Genomic DNA, 19,520 nt, shown 5'->3' on the forward strand with positions numbered 1-19,520 from the left:
ATCTCCTCTAATCCAGTGTTTCATGAAAGGACCAAGCACATTGAGGTTTACAATCACTTTGTGAGGGAGAAGGTGCTGGATGGAGAGCTAGACACTACACATGTTAATACAGGAAATCAGTGGGCTGACTTATTTACAAAAGGCTTGAGTCGGGGAAGAGTGGACTACATATGTAACAAGCTGGGAGTATATGATATATACTCACCAGCTTGAGGGGGAGTGTTAGCGTAGGGGTATTTCTGTCTTTATACCTTGATTAATGTTGCTGATCTGTAAGGTTGTGTTGGAACAAGTGCTCTTAACTTATGTAAGGGCACATAGGTCTTTTCAGTTATGTTTTAATAATAATATAAATACTTACTGGCCGACTAGGAGAAGTCAAGTTGACTCTTTCAGTTCGAACCAGAATTCTCTCTCTCTCTCTCTCTCTCTCTCTCTCTCTCTCTATCTCTCTCTATCTCTATCTATCTCTATCTATCTATCTATCACCTTTTCTTCTTCTACATAACTGAACTCAGTCAGGCCAAACTCTAAGGCAGACCTGAATTCTATCAGAGTGCAAGCTATCAGTAGGGAGTGCAGTATTTCTTATGCGCAGATAGTTAAAGGCGGTAAGAGGGAGATTTTAAATTCAAGTTATGAAGGAAGATTAAAGGTTTCAGACCAGGTCGAACCAAAAAAGGGTGAACTTGAGCCGGGTGTCCCAGGCACTGAGTGTGAAGTGGTAAAGCCTCACGTGCCAGTTAGCACACGTGGGCCTCAAAAAAGTGTTGGGCCTGTTAAAAAAACCAAGCGTGGGTCGTGTCCTCTTAAGTCGGCCCAGATCAAGCCTCACTTAAAGAGGGCACATGACTCACTTAAGTCAAACGTGCTTGGGAAGAGGGAGCCTCCAATAGATGGTAAAAACCATCTATTTTCTTCTCCCTTTAGCCCCTCCTCACATTTCCGCGCACCAGCTGCAGGTTCGGCCACTTCGTCGCTACAGTGGCTTTCAACCGAGAAGGAAAACCATTTACCCTTGGATAGGCGGAACACTAGAAGCAGAAAACGGCGGGATTTAGACCTTGTTGAAGACAGTGCTTACTTAGGTGAAGAAGATAGTTCAGCGAAGGTCTCCAGCTCGTTACAGTGGAGACCCTCAAAGAAGTTGCCGCTTAAGGAACAGGATCGCCGTAATCCCAGGAGTGTGAAGAGCAATGAGGTCTTTGACTCTGATTCGGAAAGATTGACAGACAATGAAGATTTTGCTGTTTCCGGTTCAGATTTTGAAGAAAATGTTAGCTTGGGAAGTATCAATCTCCAAAAGCCAAGAGATATATTGGAAGAGGGTAGTCTAAACACCGAACTGTTATTCCTCGAGGAGGAGACGGATCTGCAAGATTCTGGTACTATCAAAATGCAAAGAAGAGTGAGCCTTAGCAGCGGAGAATAGATCTCTCCCAATCTGGGTATGCTATACAAAAGACAGGTGGAGTTGGGAACACAGAAAGAGGTAAGGCAGAGTGCATCCTAACCAATAGACGAGTCCATCCCATATGTGCAGCCTAGTCAGGACATCAGGCCAGAGAGATAGGAATCATCCTTGGAGCCTTACAAAAAGAATTACGCAGAGGGAAAGAGAAGTGAAGCCTTCCTAACTGTAGAGGATGAGGAAGAATTGGTTGTACCTAGTCCGCTTCCACAATTGAGTCCGAAAAATGGGAAGGGCCTAGCCCTGACTTCAAGAATTGATACCCAGCAGTCGGTCCACATGCAACCACCTTTGCTAATTCCAGGTAAGCCTGTCCATTTGGGTTTAGATACTAATTTGGGTTCTCTGCCTGTAACAGATGTCCTGGAATCCCGACCAGACCAACTAATTGGTAGTAAGGAAGTGGCCATTGACAATAATGGAGTCCAATCAGAGAAGAGAGTTGGCTTGTTAGAAAGGAAACAAGAGGAGCTGGAATGGATTTGGGAGCAGATTTGTGCCCTGCTAGAGGAATATAAACAGAAGGAGGAAATGTCAGAGGTGGCTCCAAAAAGCCATGAATCAGAGGCAAGAACCAATAGATTGAGGCAGGAATTAGGAGTTCAGTGGTAGAGGGGAAAGAAAGAGGGGTTCTAAATGAAGGACACTTTAATGGAGGGCTAAATTGTTGAGAGGTAATGAAGATAATAAGCTGGAATGTAAGGGGTTTGGATAGTGCTAGAAAAAGGAGATCGATTAAGGAGTTACTGGTGAGTTTCCGCTCACCTCGGAAGCCTCTTCGAAGGGGCTTGACCTCCTGAAACAGAAGATGGAGAGAAAAAATAAGGGAAGGAAGGAATAAACTGGACTCAGGGAGAAGAAAATTAAAGGAGAATCCTTCATTGCTTTCATTATATGATGATGGCCTTATATAGCTGGCCTACAGGTGTAATATCAGAGGGAACATCCTCTGATTTCTGGGTAACTAACTCTGGCAGATAACATGGATGGAATATCCTCTGGCGGCAGAGTAACCAACTCTGAGTGTAACTAATTCTGGGGCTCTGTCGCCTGTCCTCTCTGTCTCCTTGTGAATGGTTGATGGGTAGCGGCCTGCTCCACTTCCCCAGTGGGTTTTGGAAGGGTCTCAACAGTTCCTCCCCCCTTAGCACTGACCTTGCCCTCAAGGTCTAGGTTGGGAAACCTCTCATTCAGCCTCAGATAAGGTTCCCAAGTGGCATCTTCTGGAGGCAGTCCAGCCCATTCAACCTTGGCTTCTGGCACAACCTGCCCTCCTCGCCGAACCCATCGGAAATCCACAATCTTGATAGGCTCCGTATAAATGTCCCCTTCCTCTGTAAATTGGGGTAAGTTGGATGAGATAGGGGTATGATTCCCCACAGCTTTCCTGAGAAGTGAGATGTGAAACACCGGGTGAAGCTTCGAGGTAGCAGGGAGGTCCAATCTGTAAGCAACAAGGCCCACTCTCTCCAGCACCTTATAGGGCCCATAATATCTGGGAGCTAGCTTGTGCCCAGCCCGTCTCACCACTGAGACCTGGCGGTAAGGTTGGAGCTTAAGGTAGACAAAATCACCTACCTGAAACTCTAGTGGGCGGTGGTGAGAGTCATAGTAGACCTTCATCCGTTGTTGAGCTTTAGTCAAATTGGCCTTGAGCAGTCTAAGGATCTCGTCTCTTGCCAGTAGGCGAGTCTCTACTTCTGCCACCTTAGCCGACCCAAATTCATAAGGTAATATGGGAGGAGGTTCTCTGCCATATAGAGCCTTGAAGGGTGTCATTCCTGCCGTTGACTGATAAGTCATGTTGTACCAGTATTCTGCTCACAGAAGCCAGTGGGCCCACTGTTTGGGCTTCTCCCCTATGAAGCATCTCAGGTAGGCTTCTAAGCACCGATTAAGAACTTCAGTCTGTCCATCCGTCTGGGGGTGGTAACTTGTGGATGGGTGCAGTTGGGTTCCTTGCAATCGGAAGTATTCCTTCCAGAATGAACTCAGGAAGGCAAGGTCACGGTCCGAGACAATGGATCTTGGTGTCCCATGCAATTTTGCGACGTCCCGTATGAAGATGTTAGCCACCGTTGCTGCAGCGTAAGGGTAAGGCAGGGCAGAGAAATGGCTATACTTGATGAGACGGTCAACTACTACCATGATAACCTCCTTCCCTAAAGAACGGGGAAGTCCGGTGATGAAATCCATGGAGAGGTCTTCCCATACTTGCTCTGGAATCTTGAGGGGTTGTAGAAGGCCCGCGGGAGACTATGAGGAGTATTTCTGTTGTTGACAGGTTTGGCATTCAGATACATAGTGTAACACGTCCTTGCGCATTCCTACCCAATGGTAGTGGCTGCTGAGCCTCTTTAGAGTCCTTAGCACTCCTGAATGTCCCCCCAATGTGAAATCGTGAAACAACTTCAATAGTTCAGTTTTGTGGCTGGAATTTGGAGCAATCACGAACATGCCCTTAAAGAAGAGGTTTGGTCCTACAATTTCGTAACTTGCAAGCTGGGAAGGGTCCTGCCTCCATTTTTCCCTAATGTCCTGCAGCTGCGGGTCAAACCTTGCCTCTTGCCGTATAGCTTCAAACAAGGGAAAACTGGGTTGAGAGTAGGTTAGTTGGGCCGGCTCCTCTACCCGCGATAAGGCATTAGCTACCCTGTTGGCGGGCCCAGGTTTTTACTCTATTCGGTAGTCAAAGCCCATCAGTTTACTAAGCCACTTTTGCTGCTCTGGGGTGTGCACTCTTTGTTCTGCTATATACTTCAGACTCTGTTGGTCTGATCTTATGATAAATTGGCGTCCCAATAGGTATGTACGCCATTTCTGGACTGCCATCACCTCCTTGACATAAGTGGACTGGTTCTGGTGAGCGGCTGATAGGGCCTTGCTGAAGTAAGCAATGGGTTGTCCCTTCTGCATCAGGACGGCCCCTACCCCTGCACCTGAGGCATCACACTCTATCTCAAAGGGCTGGGTGAAGTCCGGAAGAGTGAGGACTGGAGGGCTCGAAACTGCTGTCTTCAAGTCTTCAAAGGCCCGTTGGGCCTCATCAGCCCAGCTGAAAGAATCCTTCTTCAACAGACGCGTTAGAGGGGCGGCCATGAGCCCATACCCCTTAATGAAGCGCCTATAGTACCCGGTAAGCCCAAGGAAACCCCTGCGAGCCTTTACAGTAGTGGGCTTGGGCCATTTTTGGATGGCATCTATCTTTTCTGGGTCTGCCATGACCCGCCCTGCTGCAACCACATGGCCTAAGTATTGTATCTGTTTTTGTCCAAAAGAATACTTGGTCATTTTGGCATGTAATTGATGCTCCCTTAGAGTGGTGAGGGTAAGTTTTAGATGTTCCATATGGATGTCCCAATCCTTGCTGTAAACCAGAATGTCATCGAAGAATACTAAAATAAATTGCCTTAAGAATGGCCTAAAAATTTCATTCATGAGGGCCTGGAAGGTGGAGGGGGCGTTGGTGAGTCCAAACGGCATAACCAGAAACTCATAATGGCCATCGTGGGTTCTGAAGGCTGTCTTGTGGATGTCGGCCTGGTGAACCCAGATCTGATGATACCCGGATCGCAGGTCAAGTTTGGAGAACACCTGTGCTTCTCCTAACTCGTCCAGCAGTTCATCAATGAGGGGTATCGGGAACTTGTCCTTCACTGTAATCTGATTCAGGGCCCGGTAATCTACACAAAACCGCCAACTACCATCCTTCTTTTTTACTAGGAGTACAGGGGACGAAAATGAGCTGGTGCTGGTCTGTATATGCCCCTTCTTCATTAGCTCTCTTACCGCCTTCTCAATTTCTAGCTTTTGGAAATAGGGTTATCTATATGGCCTCACATTGGCCGGTTTAGAATCTGGTAAGAGGGGTATCTGATGGTCTTGGGCCCGGGGTGGAGGTAATTGGCTTGGTTCCTTGAACACATCACCAAACTGATCGAGTATCGATCGTAGTGCCTCGTGTTGGGCTTCCGTGGGTTGGTCACAGCCTTGATTGTTTAAAGTTGGAACTGTGGGCTGCATGCCTAAGTGCATAAATAAGGGCTGTCCAGTATCCTTGGAGGCCCGTAACATGGAAGCTACAGTATCACCTTGGGGACTAGGAGGCCGCACCCCTTGTAGATGGCAAGTCTGACCATCCTGATAAAAGTCCATTGTCATTTTGGCCCAATAACAAAGTGCAGGCCCTAGGCCACGTAACCAATGAATTCCCAAAATAATATCAGCCCCTAAGAAATCCAATGGGTGGAGATCTACCACGAAATTGTGGCCTTGTATAAGGATCTTTTCCTTCTTGCACACACCATCACATAACATCTGACTTCCATTAGCCACATAGATCGAAAAGAGTGGAGTGGGTTGTATAGTCATACCTAGTTGCCTAATCGGCAAGTGATGAAATTCAGGGTAGAGCCACTGTCAATCAAGATCATCACAGATCGGCCCACCAACCTTCCTTCTACTCGCATGGACTGAAGAGGGTTGAGGCCCATGAGGGCGTGTAAGGAGATCTCGGCTCCAACAGGTTTAGGTTCATCTGAGATCAGTTCACAGTCTTCTATGTGTTCTGGGACGGTCCCCTCCGGTTCTTCCTCTGTCTGAAGAAGAAACACTCGTTGGACTCTGCACTTATGGCTCGGTCCAAACTTGTCATCACAATTGTAACAGAGGCCCTTCTCGCATCGGGCCTGCATCTCAGCCCACGAGAGGCGTTTGAAGGGCACAGTGGGCCTGGGCAAAATGGGCTTCTGAGAATCCCCAACTTGTTTCATGGGTTGTTGTTCGGCCCGCTAGGGAACCCTCACATTCGGGTAGGATAGATTGTTGGTTCTGCGCATACTATCGATCTTCTCTTCTTGCAGGCGAGCCATACCCACCGCCGCCATGACTGTCGCTGGTCGAAGAGCTCTCACTTCCAGGCGGATGTCTTCTCTGAGACCTCCCACAAAACACCCTACCAAGGCCTTCTCCGGCCATCCATGTACCCTGGTCGCCATTCTTTCGAACTCAAGTTGGTAGTCTGCTACCATCCCAGTCTGTTTTAGTCGAGTGAGGAGTTCATCGTAATCCACGAACGTCGTCGGCCCAAAACGGATGCACAAAGCTTCCGTGAACTCCGCCCAAGTTACCTGAGGATGGGTTTGTCGATACCACTGGAGCCAGAGAATAGCGTCTCCTTCTAGGTGAATGGAGGCGATGGCGACGCGCTGGTGTGCAAGGGTTTCATGGTACTCGAAGAATCTCTCTGCTCTGAAAATCCAAGGAATGGGATCTCCACCGGAATAGTTGGGGAAATTGATTTTAGTGACCTTTCCGACGGGGTAATACCCAGTTCCTTGGCTACCGGAAGCAGAGGCGTCAGCCCCTGCTGGATGACTGGTCTCGCCGGACTGTTGTTGAGAGGTGAGGTTAGAGATGACCACCTTGAGATCCCTGAGTTCGTTCAGTACCTGGTGGAACCCAATCTCAAGTTGGTCGACTCTATCTTCCATGGTAGAGGATCTTGTCTGCGGCATAGCTGGTCTGTGACTTGGCTCTGATACCAACTTGGTGAGTTTCCGCTCACCTCGGAAGCCTCTTCGAAGGGGCTTGACCTCCTGAAACAGAAGATGGAGAGAAAAAAGGAGAAGGGAAGGAAGGAATAAACTGGACTCAAGGAGAAGAAAATTAAAGGAGAATCATTCATTGCTTTCATTATATGATGATGGCCTTATATAGCTGGCCTACAGGTGTAATATCAGAGGGAATATCCTATAATTTCTGGGTAACTAACTCTGGCAGATAACATGGATGGAATATCCTCTGGCGGCAGAGTAACCAACTTTGAGTGTAACTAATTCTGGGGCTCTGTCGCCTGTCCTCTCTGTCTCCTTGTGAATGGCTGATGGGTGGTGGCCTGCTCCACTTCCCCAGTGGGTTCTGGATGGGTCTCAACAGTTACTTAGAAGAGAAAGACCTGATATTGTGATGTTGCAGGAGACAAAATTAGCTGAACTGGATAGAAGGTGGGTCAAGGAGATCTGAAAAATAAGAGGGGTAAGATGGTGCTCAACTCCGTCGTGGGGAGCCTCGGGGGGAATAATAACTTTGTGGAGGGAGGACTTCGGAGAACCAGTAGAGGAGCTAATAGGAAACTTCACTGTATCCCTAAAATTCAGAATGGTGGAAGATGGATTTACTTGGGTGCTAACAAATGTGTATGGTCCAAATAATTACAGAGAGAGGAATGAGCTTTGGGAGGAGCTTCATGGGATTCAAGGTTTGTGGTAAGGTCCTTGGTGTTTGGGGGGTGATTTTAATGCAATAAGATTCACAAATGAGTCAAATAATCCTAGGCAGGCCATTACAACTAGTATGAGGAAGTTCAATGACTTCATAAATTCCTGTGAATTACGGGAGCTTCCTCTACTACAGGCTACCTACACTTGGTCCAACTTCCAAGAAAACCCAATCTGCTCAAAGCTTGACAGGTTCCTATTTAATGAGGGTTGGGAGAGCCACTGGAGAGGTTTGGTGGCTAAGGCTCTACCTAGGATAACCTCTGATCATTACCCTATAGAAGTAGGACAAGAACCTCTTGGCAATGGACCTAGACCATTCAGGTTTGAAAATATGTGGCTGACACACCCGGACTTCTTGCCTAAGGTTAAGGAATGGTGGAATGAAGAATTGAGAGAAGTGAAATGGGAAGGGGTTAGATTCCACAAAAAACTAAAAAGGTTGAGAGGCAAATTAAAAGAATGGAATAAGGTTCATTTTGGAAGAGTGGAGGAGGTAAAAGTTAGATTATTGGTTCAGATTGAGGAGTTAGATGCAAAAGAATCCCAAGGGATGATGGATGAGCAAGACAGGGAAATGAGGAAGAAACTGAAAAATGAGCTAGAGGAGACTTTGTTGAGGGAGGAGATTTCTTGAAGACAAAAATCCAGACATAAGTGGATCAAGGAAGAGGATGGGAATACCAAATTTTTTCATGATTTGGCTAATGGGAGAAGAAGGAAAATTTTGATACTAAAGCTTGAGGTTGAGGGTGTGGAGATAACCTCTCAAGAGGAGATTGCCAGTAGGATTGTGGATCACTTCAAATCCATCTATCAAAGACCATTAGAGAATCGGTTAATAGTATGGAAGGAGAATTGGCCAACTTTAAACCAAACAGATAAGGGATGGCTGGAAAGAATGATTGAGGAAGAGGAAATTAAACATGCTGTTTTTTCTATGGATAGGGCTAAAGCACCGGGCCCTGACGGATTTACAATGGCTTTTTATCAGGACTGTTGGGACATAGTCAAAGAAGACTTAATTGGAGTATTTAGAGAATTTGAGGATAAAACCTTTGTGAGTCCTGAAATCAATGCCACCTTTATAGCCTTAATTCCCAAAAAGAATGAGGCCAGACACCCCAAAGATTTTCGGCCAATTAGCCTGGTGACAAGCATTTACAAGATTCTGGCAAAAGTGCTCTCTAGGAGGATCAAAGTTGTTCTCCCCTCTCTCGCTAGCCAAGCACAAGGAGCCTTTATTCAGGATAGACAAATTACAGATCAGATCCTTATTGCAAACAAGAGTGTGGAAGAGATAAGGAGATCGGGCAGGAAAGGATTTGTTTGCAAACTGGACTTGGAGAAAGCCTATGACTTAGTGGATTGGAATTTCCTGCTGGAGATGGTGAGAATACGTGGTTTTGGGGATAAATGGTGTAAGTGGATAAGAAGTTGCTTATACTCTTGTCGTTATTCAGTGCTGGTGAATGGGATGGTTAAGGACTTTTTTCCAGCCAATAGAGGCTTAAGACAAGGGGATCCACTCTCCCATTTCCTCATTACACTTGTTGCTAATGTTTTTAGTAGGATGATTTCCAAAGCAGATGAGGGGGGCCAAATAAAGGGATGGAGAATAGGGAGCAGAGGCATTCCAGTAACTCACCTTCAGTTTGCTGATGATATTGTTATTTTCTGTGAAGAGTATGAGTTAAGCAAAGTGGAGAACCTTAAGATCTTAATAAGTACCTTTGAGAGGGTTTCCAACTTGAAGGTAAATCTTGATAAAAATTGTGTGGCTGGAGTAAACTTGGAGAATAGGGAGGTTGAATCCATTGCAGAATGCTTAGGTTGTAATATTTCTTCCTGGCCTTTGACATACTTAGGACTACCCTTAGGAGCCAACCCTAAAGAAAGTAATTTATGGGCCCCTATTGTGGAGAAATTTGATAAGTGCTTGGCGGCTTGGAAAAAGAATTACATTTCAGTAGGGGGTAGGCTGACCTTAATTAAGGCTACACTTGCCAACCTTCCAACCTACTTCCTTTCTGTGTTCAGGATTCCTCTAAGGGAGGCTAAGAAACTGGAGAAGAGAATGAGGGACTTTCTATGGGAACCAAGAGAGGTGAAAAAGGATCACTTGATCAGATGGGAGATAGTTAATAAACCAAAGGAAGAAAGGGGTTTAGGGATAGGGAACATAGTTTTGAAGAATGTAGCCCTTCTAGGGAAGTGGCTATGGAGATGGCCCCGAGAGAGAGAGAGAGAGAGATTATGGCATGAGGTGGTGGAAAGCATTCATGGTTGTGCAGGAAATGGTTGAGATTCCGGGATATCTCGTCGAGCTACCCTTACTATACCTTGGAAGGCTATACATGGTATTCACCCTCGCTTCCTCAGATTCATCAGGTTTGATGCTTGTTCTGGTAATGTTATTCTTTTCTGGGAGGATATTTGGGTGGGTACTCAACCCCTCAAAGATTGTTTCCCTTCGCTCTATTCCATTTCCCTTTACAAACATGAGCCAATTGCAACTTTTCTCCCGAGCCCGTTAAACCCCTTATCTTTAAATTGGGACTTTGGATTTCGAAGAGGGTTAAGGGATGGTGATTCGAATTGTGTTATTGAGCTAATTCATTAACTAGAATCCGTTTGGACCCCACTTCTTCTGATCAACAGATTTGGACTCCTCTTCCAAAAGGTATGTTAACAGGTGTATTATATGTACTGTTCACTGACTTAGTACCCGCAGGGGTACTTTTGTAATTCTGTAGACATATTGTTATGTACGGCCAAAATAGTATAAATGCAAAGCTTCACTCGACTGAAGCTAAGTTTTTTAGGCCTTCTTCTTCTTCTTCTCCTTCTCCTTCTCCTTCTCCTTCTCCTTCTCCTTCTCCTTCTCCTTCTCCTTCTCCTTCTCCTCCTTCTTCTTCCCTTCTTCTTCTCCTTCTCCTCCTACTCAACATGGTATCAGAGCAGGACTGTCCAGGCCTGGAAAACAACCAGCTGAGGTCTCTCTCCACTGCTGCGTAGTAGCTATAGTCCTGATGCTCGAAGACAAGGAGAGGAAGCATTCTCTAGTGCTGCGGATTGTCTCCACTGTCGAGTTGGATTCTGCTACATGAAAGCTGACTGTTCAACTTCCTGGCGCAGAAAAAAGGGTTTTGCTACTGACTGTTCAACTTCCAGCCTTAGGTGCTGGTAGCTGGTGTTGCTCAGCTAAGAAGTCTATGGAAATCCATCCCAGATGTTCGAAGGAAGGTTCTGACCTGAAGAGAAGTTCGAATCCATGACTGTTCTACCTATTCACAGTTCGGGTGACATAGGGACTGAAACTTTTTTTCCTGTTTATGGCTCTCTTCTTGCACGACTGTTAATGTCCCAAAATTTGTGTTGGGACTGTTCCCCTTCCTCCGATTGCATGTTGCTCTATTCAACTCTCCAAGGGACTGTGGTTGAACCCTAGACCCTAAGTGACTGTTCAGCTGTCCTGGAAAGTGGATATCAGCCGATTAGGTGTGGTGCACCACCACTTGTATTGCTATTTCTACTGAGTTTTTTTTTCTCTCTTGGTTGAGAAACTGTATTGAAGTTGCAAAACTGTAGATCATTCAGACCTGGTTACACTGCAAGAGTAGTTCGTATATTGTTTTGTGGACTCCTACACAGTGTAGGTCATACATCCTAGTACTGCAGCTGCAATGTTTGTGTTTGGTTCTCTATGAAACTGAAAATCAGCAAGTGCCTAGTTGTGGACTGTAACAGCTCTGTAAGGCAGTGTGCCTGTGTTTTTGAGTACTTCTAAACCTAGAATCATGAATAAGGAAAGATTGTGGTGCACTAATTGTCAGAAGCCCCGGCACACCAAAAATACTTGTTGGGATCTTCATAGGAAACCAAAGTGGGCTCAGGATTTACCTAAGAAGCAAGGCTCATATGTAATTAGAAGACACGGGCAACAAGGTACCAAGAAGCACCACATGGCAAATATGGTTACTCGGGAGAATCAGCCCTCCACTTCTATTGTGCCTTATGGTAGAGCAATTCGCCAGATGGATGCTCCTCCCACCACCTCTTTTGCATCCATATCAAGTAATCCTGCCACAGCTTTCCATGCTGCCTCACACAACCTTGACTCTCCATGGATCATCGGTTCTGGAGCGTCAAAACACATGACTGGTATGTCCTCTTACTTTCAAACTTATCACCCTCTTTCCGGAAGAGATAAAGTGAGACTGGCTGATGGATCATACACTTCCATAGCTGGTCAAGGAACTCTCTCTCTTCCCCTCGGCCTTACTCTTTTTGATGTTCTTCATGTTCCAAAATTCCCTAAGAATTTGTTCTCAGTCAGTAGTGTTACAAATTCCTTGAACTGTTCTGTGACTTTTTTCCCTACCTATTGTGTGATTCAGGATCTGGCCTCAGGGAGGACGATTGGTAGGGGACGTATGGTTGATGGACTCTACATGCTGGAGAATACGGTTGGCCTTCATGTTACAGAGTCTATGAGTCAGTTCAAAAAGAGTAAAATTGTATTTGTGGCACTGTCGTCTGGGTCATTTGTCTTTTGAGACCTTGAAATTGGTTTTCCCATAACAGTGTAAGTCAATGTCTGTTTCTAATTTTTCTTGTCAAATGTGTCAGTTAAGCAAGCATTGTAGAACTCAATTTCCTCAAAGAAATAGTAAATCTGAGTTTCCTTTTCACATTGTGCATTCTGATGTGTGGGGCCCTGTTACTTTACCTTCTGAGAGTGGCTACAAGTACTTCATTACCTTCATTGATGATTATTCCAGATACACTTGGGTATATCCAATGCGAACCCGTGAGGAAGTACCAAAAATTATTCAAGATTTTCAGTGGATGGTCTTCACCCAATTTCAGACCGAGATTCAAATATTCCAGTCAGACAATGCAAAAGAGTTTTTTTCATAGTGACCTCACGGAGTTCTTTGCTTCACATGGCTCTCTTCATCGGAGCTCTTGTGCCCGTACGCCACAACAAAATGGTGTGGCTGAACGGAAGAACCGACACCTCCTTGAAGTGGCACGGGGTTTACTACTCCACATGAATGTTCCCAAACGATTTTGGCTTGAGGCTGTCCTTTGTTCTACATACTTCATTAACTGAATGCCCTCAAGTTGGTTAGAGTACAAAGCTCCACATCAGCTTCTCTTTCCTAAGGCCCCTCTTCTTTCTATCCCTCCTCATGTTTTTGGTTGTCGGTGTTTTGTCCAAAACCTATCTCCCACCCGGGGGAAATTGGACTCTTGTGCTATCCCATGTATATTTCTTGGCTACTCATTCTCTTAGAAAGGGTATCGTTGCTTTGATCCTGTTTCTCGGATATTTTATGTCTCCATGGATGTTTCCTTCTTTGAAGATGAGCCCTTCTTTCCTGTTTCTCCTCAGGGAGAGTGTAGGCATGAGGAGAAACTGGTTCAGCTTCCTCCTCTTCCTAATCCTTCTCCTTCTCCCCCTTCTCTTCCTAATCCTCCACCTTTCCATGTTTTTTCTCGTCATCATAAAGGCCAACCAAGTTCAAGAACTGTGGAGAATCCAGAAGTTGTACCTCAAGTGCCATCAAACTCCTCGGGGGAAGATCATACTCTCTCAAGTAACTTGACTCCCAATGATAGTCCTGATCTCCCTGTTGCTAATGATCTTGACCTTCCTATTGCTCACAGGAAAGGTGTTAGGTTGTGCACCACAAAACACCCCATTTCCAACTTTGTCTCCTATGAGAACATCTCACCTTCATTTCGTGCCTTCCTTACCTCCATTGACAGTATCCCTATTCCCAAGAATGTGGCAGAAGCTCTCTCAGTACCAGAATGGACAAATGCCATGAAGGAAAAAATTGATGCTCTTCATAAGAATGGCACGTGGGAACTTGTTGATCTCCCTAAGGGTAAGGTTCCAGTTGGATGTAAATGGGTGTTCACTGTTAAGCATGGGGCTGATGGAACTGTGCAGAGGTATAAAGCTCGTTTAGTGGCAAAGGGTTTTACTCAAGTATATGGAGTTGATTATGCAGAAACCTTTGCCCCTGTTGCCAAAATGAACTCTATTAGAGTACTTTTCTCTCTTGCTGCCAATCTGAATTGGGATCTACATCAGCTTGACATCAAGAATGCCTTTTTGAATAGTGACCTTGAAGAGGAAGTTTATATGGCTCAACCCCCCGGTTTTTTGGCTCAAGGAAGTGAACAGAAAGTGTGCAAGTTAAAGAAGTCTTTATATGGGCTGAAGCAATCACCAAGAGCTTGGTTTAGCAGATTTCATACTGTAGTTCAGCAGAGGAGATACAAGCAATGTCAGTCAGATCACACACTGTTTGTAAAAAGGGTAGAAGGTAAAATGGTTGCCCTAATAGTATATGTGGATGACATAATTGTTACTGGTGACTGGGAGGATGAAATTCAAAGTTTGAAGGCTTCCTTGCCACTCAGTTTGAAGTGAAAGATCTAGGACCTGCCAAATACTTCCTTGGAATTGAGGTTGCCTGATCAAAAAAGGGTATCTTCATCTCCCAAAGGAAATATGTCCTAGACTTGCTTAAGGACACTGGAAAGATTGGGGTTAAACCAGCTGACTCTCCCATTGACCCCAACCATAAGTTAAGTGATAGCCAAGGTGAACCTCTTAAGGATGTGAAGCAATTTCAGAGGCTTGTAGGAAGATTGTTGTACCTCTCTATGACTCGTCCAGACATAGCATATGCTGTTGGTGTCTTCAGTCAATTCATGCATGCACCTAGGTCCACCCATCTTGAAGCAGCAGAGAGAGTACTTCGGTATCTTAAGAAGTTCCCGGGTGCTGGTTTATTATTCCAGAAACATGGACACTTGAGGGTTGAAATTTACACAGATGCGGATTGAGCTGGATCTCAAAGTGACAGAAGGTCTACTAGTGGTTACTGCACCTTTGTAGGAGGGAACTTTGTTACTTGGAGGAGTAAGAAGCAAACCGTAGTAGCTAGATCCAGTGCTGAAGCTGAGTACCGTGCAATGGCACACGGAGTAGCCAAAGGTATGTGGATAAAGAATCTATTGGGAGAGTTGGGTTTTCCATTTGGTAAACCCATGACTCTACTTTGTGACAACAAGGCAGCTATCAGTATCGCTGCCAACCCGGTACTACATGATAGAACAAAGCACATTGAAGTTGACAAGCATTTTATCAGAGAGAAAATCATCACAGGCGAAGTATGCACTCCATACATCAGCTCTGAAGACCAACTAGCAGACTTATTTACAAAAGGGCTAAACCATTCCAGACATCAAGGTCTCTATGACAAGTTGGGCATGATTGATATCTATGCCCCAACTTGAGGGGGAGTGTTAACAGGTGTATTATATGTACTGTTCACAAACTTAGTACCCGTAGGGGTATTTTTGTAATTCTGTAGACATATTGTTATGTACGGCCAGAATAGTATAAATGCAAAGCTTCACTCGACTTAAGCTAAGTTTTTGAGGCCTTAACTCTGTAGCCTCTTCTTCTTCTTCTTCTTCTTCTTCTTCTTCTCCTGCTCAACAAGGTACTTTTACTTGCTCTTCTTTTCTAAAATCCCTCAATTCTAACCCCTCTTCCTAAGGATTCCCTGTCAAAGAAGTCTGGGCGCGACCTATTCCCCCAAAAATTGTTGTATTCTGCTGGGAAGTCTTCTATGGGAAGATCAATACTTTGGAAAACTTACAGAAAAAGAGATCTTCGCTTTGTCTTTCCCCAAATTGGTGCTCCTTGTGTAAGGCCGAGAATGAGGACTATGTCCATTTGTTGATCTCCTGTTCCTTTGCTACAGCTATATGGAGGTGGAGCCTTTGTCTATTTGGAGGTAGGTGGTCTCTGCCTTCTGATTTAAGCTTGTTATTCAACCCATCTGTCTTTGTTTGGCACACTAGAAGAGGTAAGGTCATGTGGAGATGTGTCAGAGCAGCCACTCTGTGGACTCTTTGGGAGGAAAGGAATGCAAGAATTTTTTTAGAAAAGGAAAGAGGGTTAGATGAAATGAAGGATTGTATCCTAACAAGAGCAATCCTTTGGCTGAAAACTGTGGATATCTTTGATGACTTCTCCTTTGATGATTTGTGGAGAAATTGGCTAGTAATAGCCAACACTTCAACAAAGAATGATAGAATTCTGTCAGAATGGGTTCCGCCTTTGGAAAGTGTCATTAAGCTGAACTTTGATGAAAGCAGCCAAGGCAATCCCGGGCCTTCAGGTATAGGGGGTATCCTGAGAAATAAGGACAGCAACATAATTTCCCTATTCTCAGGACCGGTGGGAGTGGGGGATTCCACAAGGGCAGAAATACTTGTTGCAGTACAAGGAATTCAGATCGACAACCAGCTTAGGGTGGAGCATCTCCTAGTTGAAGGGGACTCTCAGGTGGTAACCAGGTGACTCCTAAACTTGGATACCACCATTTGGGGCTACAAAGATCTCATCAAAAAAGTAAAGTGGTTAACCATCAATATGAGAGTTGAGGTAAAATGGGTTAGTACGTCTGCTAATTCTTTGGCTGATGCTCTATCCAAACAGGGGGTATATAGGGAAGATCTTTTTTGTGCTTCTATGTAAGTTGTTATTAATTCGGAAATTTGTACTTAACTAGCCTGGAGAGGTTGCAACTCGTACCTTTCCATGAGGACTTTGTACTATTTTATTGTTGATTTATAAAATCATTTCAATTATCAAAAAAAAACAATGTTATCACCCACTTAACTTACATAATTACCACTTTGAGCTAGCTAAATACTCATTTCAAGCATGAAGTTAAATATTAGTTTTTCTTTGTATATAGATTATTTGGTTGATCAATTACAACCATTTACATTTTCTGTTAGTTTAAATTTTGCTTTAACTCATTCTATCATGAAGCTCTAACTCTTAAGGTTTACAAGGCAACTCCTGAACATATTATTTTGTCTATAACCTTAGTTAGCTTTGTTTAGTGATTTGGAACAAGATAATAATTTAAAAGGATGTGCCTATGCTCTCTTTTATCATTTCATAAAATATCATTCTATATTTTGCATACAATATTTCCATACGATGTTTCCGACATTTCCAACATGTTTCTTATATTTGGATGACAAACATTTCCACCGACATCGACATTTTAAACCTTGCTTTTTATATTGTTGTAAAAAGCTTTTTTAATTTTTTGGTAAAGCATATTATAGCATGACCATATCTAAAAAGAGAGAAATTAACCAAATCTTAAAGTTAGAAATAAGCGTTTGCCACTAGAGCAACAAATGGTGTTATTAGTTTCTTCTTTTTCCCCACTCATCCAGTATTGCAATACTAGGTACACAATGTGAAAATACAAATCCTCTTGAAAAAATTTCCCACCTATAGACCCATTGAACAAAGCGGAGTAACAGAACAGGATTCGTGGAGCCAAACCCATATAGTTGAGACAAGGTTATGCGGAGTTGAGTTGAGAAATGTTGAGAGCATCACTTCTATAGCTAGTTAGTAAGTACATGATAGCTCCCAAAGAAAAAGTACTTTCCACGACACAAGGAATCCCTAACATGTCATATATCTCCATAGACTTGCTACCTTTCCTGATAAAACGCATGAAATAAAATGCAAATTTTTAACTAAAATATACCATGGGTTCACCAGCTTGTTTTCTTCTAATTTTCCCTACAAATAAAATTAACACCACAAGCAACAAAATAATATTCCCCACATCCACGATATCCGAAACTAGCCAAGGAAATGCATATTATTAACTAGTCTTTTTTCTTTCTTTTGTGAATAACTCTAAAATTGGTTAACAGTAGACATATATCGTACAATGCAGTAACATCAAACCTTGTTCATAGTTAGCCGATTACTTATTTGGGGGTGATTGAAACTACCAAGAATGAAGGGAGAGAGAAAGAGCATACCTTCCACCGGCGCAGGGGCGGACAGAGAAGGCCCCATAATGTGAGAAAAGGCGAGAAAGGGTATCGGGAGGGATGGCCTCCGGGAGGTGCCTTACTAGAAGGGTGACTACCGATGACTCATCCTCTTGAGGTGACTTCGCCGTCAATGCTGGAGACGGTTCTTGGTCGCTTCTTCCGTACACAAAATGCTGTTGCGAGTCGGGATTCATGTGTATCTGCGATGCTGGAAGATTTACTAATATTAGAAAAGGCACAACGTACCCGCAAATTAGTACAGATGAGAGGTTTCTTTCTTTTTAGGTTACAAATTAGAGTGGTTTCTCTTCTTAGGGAAATGATTGGACAACGGGAATAGGAATTGTAAGCGGAACTGAGGAGACGACTCCACTAATCTGGGGTCCGCGTAACTTTTATTTTCACATATTAATAGAATTAATGATATTTTATTGCTAATAAAAAAATTGATTAATGATATATGCTGCCATCTTTCATGTTTAACAACTCAATTTCATTTGTTGAAAATGTGATACATTTAGCTACTTGTTACATGGACAGATTTTAGAGAAAATTTATTACACTATCATTTCTGGGAGTCCATATATAAAGAAGTCAGGTAATAATCTAAATTCTGAGTCTTCTTTCTGTCATTGAATGACATAATTGTTTTGTGGAGTAAAATTCCTTGTTTGTTCTGCATGATGGAGGAAGATAACATTTTACTTCAATCTCTCATATGAAATCAAGGATAAGAGCATTGAAAAATTCTTAGAACCAAACTATGACAAAGTGGGTAGCTTTCTCTCCTTCTAGTTTCTGAGCTGATTACAGACATAAAACTGGAGACTGATGTAAAAAGCTAATTACAGACAAAATGGGTAGCTTTCTCTCCATCTAGTTTCTGTTTGATAATGCACACTACACATTAATTGAGAACAGAGAGAATGATAGTTCAGAACTTGGCGCAAAACCACACCCGAAGTAAGCACTTGGTGATGGGGTTCTTCACTTGACTTCCTCAGTCACAAAACCACGTTCCACACACCCGCAACAATTAACAAGTAAATATGTAACATGGAATACAGAGGGGGAAGAGGAGCTTGCAGGGAAGAAGCCGAAAAGGAAGAACAGTAGGAGGAGCTTATCGTTGGTCGCTAGTTGAGTCTTCGCTGCCAGATGTCGGTTGGTGTTGTTCGCCGATGATTTGGTAACAGGGTAGGGCTTGGGCTACGATAATGACCGCCGGCTAATTTCCCTCTCACCGCCGGTGGCTTCCGCATTCACGCACACCAATGTGAAGTGAGATCGCCGGTAGATGGGCTAGGCTAGGGTTCGGTGGAAGAGAACCAAAATGGGAGGGAAGATCGAAAGTTTGCTTCATTGTTTTCGTCCTTTTGTGTCCGGTTTAAGCTAACAGTTAAAGGTCCGTTAACGTTATACTTTGCTCGCATAAGCCGACGTGGTCGCATTTGATTGGCGGGTTCTCGTGTCCATCAGGGTTTTTTCTGTGCGTATCACGTTACTGTCACGAGATCGGCTTCTATCATAGCAAAGCTGTGCCCACACCCTTCTAACAGTCGTTTTCACCTTTGCATCGGAAATATTTCTTCATAAAATAAAACGTAAATAAAAATATAAAAATATTCTCAATGCAAGACAGTAAAATATGCTCGAACCGGCATTACCCTAACTGAGAAGCTGAACTCGTACCGAACTGAGAGAGATGATATTCTCTTCGCACGATGAATTGTATTCATGTGTTACGTGTAGAGGCAAACAGACATACGAGTTATCTGATAGGAACCTTGAATAGTTGTTGGATTGATCCAAGAGGCTACACAAATACACAACAAGGGTAACCCCTCCCCAACCCA

General features: G+C 43.9%; 1 protein-coding gene across 8 annotated transcripts in view; it reads right to left on the bottom strand.

The window, feature by feature from the left end:
* Window positions 1-19,038, bottom strand: part of LOC104590833 (RNA-binding (RRM/RBD/RNP motifs) family protein) — an 85,321-nt gene extending 66,283 nt beyond the window's left edge. For 2 of the 8 annotated variants that reach the window (XR_016078597.1, XM_088891423.1), the window contains exons 1-2: window positions 18,623-19,027; window positions 17,650-17,872 (exon numbers count right to left, since the gene is read on the bottom strand). Coding sequence is in view for 6 of the 8 variants with exons in the window: in XM_088891423.1 (XP_088747549.1) it covers window positions 17,650-17,858 (209 nt within the window). In the remaining 2 variants the exon portion in view is untranslated. Of the gene's footprint in view, window positions 1-17,649; window positions 17,873-18,622 lie in introns of all 8 variants that reach the window. The other 6 variants (XR_016078596.1, XM_088891424.1, XM_088891419.1 and 3 more) reach the window with 6 other exon arrangements.
* Window positions 19,039-19,520: the final 482 nt, after the last annotated feature.

Source organism: Nelumbo nucifera, chromosome 7 (genome assembly GCF_055504915.1).
Source record: "Nelumbo nucifera cultivar China Antique chromosome 7, China Antique-T2T, whole genome shotgun sequence".
In the NCBI taxonomy this organism is placed as follows: domain Eukaryota; kingdom Viridiplantae; phylum Streptophyta; class Magnoliopsida; order Proteales; family Nelumbonaceae; genus Nelumbo; species Nelumbo nucifera.